Here is a 6,719-nt window from a genome sequence, read left to right on the forward strand (position 1 = left end):
TTAATTCCTTCTGTTTGACTTCAGTCCAACAAGTGAACAACTCCTCTGAAAATGTTACAATTCTCATAAAAATGATTTTTAATATTATGGTGAAATTTAACACTTGTTCAGAAAGCTTCAACCTAGAGATTTTGGCATAAAAACAGGTATTGAATTAAGATTGAAACTGTATCTTTTTTCTTGTTAACAAAAACATATGTCTCCCCTTATTAGCCAATATTCTTGGCCTTCGTTCCCTTGCAAAATAAAAATATGCTAATCAGAAGAGTTAAGATGTGGGAGGTCACAATACCCTAAAAGTTTGAAAGTTACAATGGAAAAGTTTGCACTTATTTGACCTTTGACCTTGAGATTAAGGTCACAATGGCCTAATTACAATGCATAGCACACTGCACTACAAATATGGTATCACTTTCAAACTGGGTCAAAGCAAGCAGGTTATACACTAGTCTAAATAGCATCACTATACATATTTTGGTTATTTTGAGGAACTTCGGTAATATTTTCACATGTGTGACCTTCAAAGTTAATAAAAGTCATATGTTTAAAGTACAGAAAGAAAGTTGACAAGCTGAAGTCATCGAAGGCCTTTATTTAGGTACTGTACAAACATATTACAGAGTGTGTTTACATCATTGACTGGATGCATCTTCGTGTACACTATGAATTGTCGGCGATGGCGCTGTAACTCCCCCAGGGTCAAAGGTCGCAGTACTGTGATCTGAAGTGAAAGGTCAAGAAATTCTCATTAAAGGTCACAGAACTTGTTATTCTATTGTACAAAGTTAGGGAGTTATTTCTTTGTGAATGGCAGGCTTATAGTTTAATACCCGGCATTTGTTAGATTGACTCCAGTGTTGCTAAGCAACCAGACAATTACAGACAGGCTTCCAAGCTGTTTATTTCAATATTTCATCACCCCCTCCCAAAAACACCCAACATATTGAGGAAATTCCTGGGTGTTCAGATAATTAACAGTTATAATTCATGAGTTGGGTGAATATTTTTATACTTTTCATGGGTATAACACAAGACAAATTTTTTTTATATAAAAATATTTAACAGACAATTAAAATATAACTTGTGTATCAAGAACCCAATAATACTTTGATAATTTTATTTTTCTTTACTAAGAAATAAGCTTCCGAGTTCCATGCAGAGATATAGTCATCTCTCGCCAAAAATGGTTTAGACAATTAAGGAATACTGTATTGCAAAGTCGCATCAGGGAAATGTCAGGGCTATCGTGATGTCTCGATGTCCAAGTTTTTACACACTTAACCATGATTCAACATTTAAACTCTCGGGCATTTTGTGCCAGGTTATCTGATCACGTGAGGTAAGTGTGGGTGACTGCAATGTCGGACACAAAGTATAAATCCTATAAGTGTGGGACACTAACGTTATTTGACACAAGACATAGACAGTGATGTTGAATGGTGAACATTACCTTTTCCTTTGCACCAGGTATAGAAATTTCATCCCCCGGAACACAAGTTTTCTGGCCGGCCATGATTACCTACATCACAGAAAGTTTTAGTAAGGAGACTTAAGTTCTAAAAATACTCCACAAATTCTCATTATCTTTTTATATTTATAAAACAAGAAAGCATTGTGAAGAACGTCAAACCTTTCTGAAAGCAAAACACAACACGCCGTTAATATTCCTCAGAGTGATAGGAAGGATTATTAAGTTCTAAGTAACACAAGGTCCAAATGGTCAATTCACCGGTCATACTGTGAATTGGTAATTAAAAAGATGTTCGCAAATTTGTCTGATTTGGAAATACGGAACATTTTTACGATGTTTATGATCATACAATCAAAACTGAACATTTTTATTAATCTTTACAACAGAGAGACCTCCAACAACGCCTCAGCTGGTTATCTCTACAACATTTGATCCTGGGTAATTTTGTCTAGAGATTACGCCAACAGCATTCTGGGTAATTTTGTGTAATACTTACACCAACAGCATCCTGGGTAATTTTGTCTAATACTTACACCAACAGCATCCTGGGTAATTTTGTCTAATTCATACAGGAAGTTAGTTGATGACAGTGGTTGCTAGAAAAATAAAAATAAAACATCCACATTTGTTTCAAAATGCCCAGTCCAACTCTGATATTTCAAACTTGGCGTCCTTACCATGAAAATTTACAAACATTGAAACTTTGACTCACGATTGTTGAACATTGAACATCTTTGAGATGCTTTCAATGATCTTGTACACCCAGGTACTTAATTTACATTGTATTTTGATTTATTCGTTGTAATTTTCAATGTTTTCCTAACGACAGGATCTTGATTGTAGTTCAAAACTGTGGAGAAATTTGACTCGTGAAAGTTTGGCTCATAAATGGATATCAGTAGTGTTATATCAGGAAAAAAAGTCAGGACTTTGCCGTAATTCGACAGATCTAGTGGTCTGTTTCATGACACTGTGCATATGGCGACAAATCCTGACAGAAACCGCAACAAACCAGGATTCAAACATGTGTGACCAGGTTTACTTGGAGGCCTTATGTGATACTAAGGTCTGTGACATTTCCTTGTTCCGTTTTTTGTTTATATATATTTTTTTTTTTTACACAACTATATCACGACAGAAAACTCTTTTAACTCTTAAACAAGGGGTCCAGAGGTCCTGTATCGCTCACCTGGATATGTTCAAAGTATTTGATACGAGGTAAAGATATAGCACGCCATAGTAGGTACTGTATGTACATACGAAATTTCAGAAAGATCCATCCAGTATTTCTGGAGATATAGCCGGAACAAACTTCATTTGTCAAAATCAAAGATGGCGGCCTGATGGCCATCTTGTTTTAATGAATACACCCTCACAGTAACATGCACTACTAGACAACTTGATCGAGACAAAATTGATGCTGATAGCTGAAGGATTTCAAAGGTTTGACCTCTATTTCCCCTTTTGGGCCCCGCCCCTCTGCCACATCCACCGTTTATACAAAATTGAGTGCCCTTGGCCTAAGGATGTTCCAGACCAAATTTGGATGAAATCCCTTAGTCCCTATAGTAGAAGAAGAATTTTAATTGTTAACCTCTAATTCCCCTTTTGGGCCTCGCCCCTCTGCCACATCCACCGTTTATACAAAATTGAGTGCCCTTAGACCAATGATGCTCCAGACTAAATAATGATAAAATCCCTTAATCCCTTTGGTAGAAGAAGGATTTTAAAGGTTTTACCTCTATTTCCCCTATAGGGCTCTGCCCCCAGAGAGACCACACCCTCCATTTATACAAACTTGAGGCTCCTATGTCAAAAGATGCTGAAGAACAAATTTGGTCAAAATCCTTCTATTTGTTGAGAAGAAGATTTTTAAAGATTTACCTATTTTCCCCCTATTTGGCCCCGCCCCTCTGCCTCCAGGGGGACCATACCCTCCGTTTATACAAAACTGAGAACCCTTTGGCCATGATACTCCAGAGACCAAATTTGTTCAAAATCCTCTGAGGACTAGTAACATTTTAAAGGAATATACAGGTATATCTACCTCCAGTACAGGTATGTCTTATTAATGAATATACAGGTATATCTACCTACATTACAGGTATGTCTTATTACACAATACCCAGCTATATATATACATAAAGTACAGGTATGTCTTATTACCCAATACACAGGTATATCTACCTACAGTACAGGCATGTCTTATTACCCAATACACAGGTATAGCTACCTACAGTACATGTATGTCTTATTACTGAATATACTGGTATATCTACCTACAGTACAGGGATGTCTTATTACCCAATACACAGGTATAGCTACCTACAGTACATGTATGTCTTATTACTGAATATACAGGTATATCTACCTACGTTACAGGTATGTCTTATTACCCAATACACAGGTATATCTACCTAAAGTTCATGTATGTCTTATTACTGAATATACAGGTATATCTACCTACAGTACAGGAATTTCTCATTTCCCTGTGTGTAAGATAGAGCTGTCCACGTTAAAAAAAGGGTGTAGGAAATATCTATCTTACACCCCATTTCATGTGACGTGACGTCACAATAGCTCAACAATGACATGACGTTACAAATTTTGAACTCTCTGATGCCGCAATGCGGAAAAGGCGACGTGATGAAATTAAACCTTTTGCGATATATTTACCGTACACGTTAAAACGCTCAGGGGAAAACTTGATATTTTCAAAATGGTGGCCAGTACAGACGCAATTTCATGGTTTCTGATCTTTTTTCTGTTGTTGGAATGAGAGAAAAATACTCTTCCATGCCCAAGGGTGTAGGATAGGGAAATTCCACTTTTGGGATTTTCAAATTTGGCAAAACCCTCGGCATAGCCTCAGGTTTTACCAAATTTGAAAACCCCTCAGGTAAATTTTCCTATCCTACACCCCTGTGCATGAAAGAGTCTTATAGTCTTGTCACAAAACACACAGGTGTATCGAACCATAATTATAGTTATTTCTTATAACCCAAAACACAGGTATATCTACCTTAGGTACAGGTATCACATTACTGAACACGCATACATTTTAGACAATACACACCAGGTATGTAAATGCTACGGTTTATAAACACAACCTCCACTGACCTACTACACCGTCTATTGCTTTATTATCACTGTATGTCTGTCGGTTACCTCGCTCATCAGGGAAGTTATTTAGTCTGTACACCTGCAGGTCTACACAGGTAGATCTATGCATTGCTGCAGTGAAGGGCGTATCCATAGCAGAAATTTGTTGATACTACTAACTATAGTCAGCAGCATTGTCAAATTTAGCCGAACTTTTGACTTGAAGTTTTGATCAAACTTTTACAATGTCAGCAGGAAAGTGACAGATTTATCAGCAAAGCTATAGGGAAGTTCATCATGTGATTGTGAATTCCATGGCTGGATAAATACGGACAATGTATACCTTCTGAAGTGTGGAATGGAAAACTTGGATTCATCATCACAGTAACCCTGTGACATCAGTGATCGTGAGGTAGTTATTCTACAGTGTTTTTACATTGCTATAAGTTTAACAAACATATACTACTGGATGGGACAGTTATAAGTGAAATTTTCATTTCTTTACATAACAAACTCTTATTTGTGAGTGTTTACTGATAACAATATCTTTATACAAGAACGACAAACATCTTCAAGGCTTCAACAAATATTTTAGCTTTTAATCATAATGGCAACCCCTAAAAGCCAATTTCCACTCCGTATTAAAGGTCAAACGACCTGTATTCACCACAAGGGGAGACAATTGGATTTTTACTGTGAAAAGTGTCAGGAACCGGTTTGTCCAAAATGCCTTTCTTCTATTCACAAAACTCATACAGTTTGTGAGCTAAGTGAAATCATTCCCCAGAAAGAACCAGACATTAAAAACTTTATAGACAGAACAGAAAAAAGTGACCTTGTACAAATTGGAAAATACATCACCACTACTGATACGCTCCTTAAAGACAACGCCAGTACTTTTGAGAAGTTGTCACAAAAGTTAAAGATGCAAACAGATAAATTAAAACACCAGCTGGACATGCTTACAGCACAGACACTCTCTCTTTACCAAAAAATGGAAGAGGATAATACCAAGCTGATAAAGACATACAAACAGGACCTTGAGATGTACGAGAAACAACTCAAAAAACAAATTCAAGAATGTAAAGCAGCTCTCCAGTGTGGTTCGCACATACAGATTTATGATACATATTGTGAGATCCATTCTCCTACACCCAGTCTCCCTGTAACACCTGTCCTGGGTACTGCCAACTTCACTCCAAATGAAAAACCTCAAGATCACTTGAAAAAAGCCTTGGGAAAAGTTATCACCTCAGGTCAAGGTCAAACTTTAACTGACCAGGATCGGTCAGTCTCAACATCTGATGATCGGGGACAACCCTCTACACAACAACAACAGTCAGGAACAAAAGGTAAGAAAGCAGTGACAACATACAAACTACTGCCACAGACCAAGGTAGTGAAGGAGTGGAAGCCTCCATGTGTCATTGGTTCTATATGTCCCACCACTGATGGTCAGGTGTGGACCAAGGTCAGTGACACATTAACTCTCCTGGACAGGAAGGGTAAAGTAATACAGCTGGTCAAACACAATGTCAATATCTATGACATCAGTCTGTCACCCACCACACACACACTGTGGGTCTGTGATTATAACAACATCATGGAGCTGGTATCAGGACGACTGACACACAGATTCAGTACCAAGGAGGATCCCTTGTGTATATGTGTTACAGCCAGTAACCATGTCATTGTAGGGATGACCAAACACATCTCCAAATTTACCACAGATGGTAAAATGGTGTGTACTACTATGGCTAAAGGGACTGGGAAACCAATAGTGTGTATACCACGCAGGATCTCAGAGTGTCCTGTCACTCACAATGTGGCAGTCGTTGATTTCAGTCTTGTAAGTGATGGTGGTGATGGAAACCGACATGTTGTTGTGATGGACACTGATTTCATGGAGCTGTTTGTATATAGAGGTGACATCCCCAGTACGTATAGACCAACACCACAAACAGGAGATAGCCCATTTACCCCCGTCGGTGTGGTGTATGACAGTGTGGGGAACCTGATCATAGGGGACAGTATCAACTACAGGGTCCTACTCATCAGTGGAGGTGGTGAGTTCCTCAGGGTCATACACACAGACACAGACTGTACATGGGCTGTAGGTATAGACAGGGAGGATGTCCTGTGGGCA

The 6,719-nt window shown here is 38.2% G+C and overlaps 1 protein-coding gene across 1 annotated transcript in view; it reads right to left on the reverse strand.

Moving 5' to 3' along the window:
• Positions 1-577: 577 nt before the first annotated feature.
• LOC110451044 (protein KTI12 homolog) overlaps positions 578-6,719 on the reverse strand; it is a 26,842-nt gene continuing 20,700 nt past the window's right edge. The window contains exons 7-9 of the mRNA XM_021498891.1: positions 2,005-2,067; positions 1,451-1,519; positions 578-721 (exon numbers count right to left, since the gene is read on the reverse strand). Coding sequence (XP_021354566.1) covers positions 578-721; positions 1,451-1,519; positions 2,005-2,067 — 276 coding nt within the window. The remainder of the gene's footprint in view (positions 722-1,450; positions 1,520-2,004; positions 2,068-6,719) is intronic.

This window comes from Mizuhopecten yessoensis, unplaced genomic scaffold, assembly GCF_002113885.1.
Source record: "Mizuhopecten yessoensis strain PY_sf001 unplaced genomic scaffold, ASM211388v2 scaffold5751, whole genome shotgun sequence".
Classification (NCBI taxonomy): domain Eukaryota; kingdom Metazoa; phylum Mollusca; class Bivalvia; order Pectinida; family Pectinidae; genus Mizuhopecten; species Mizuhopecten yessoensis.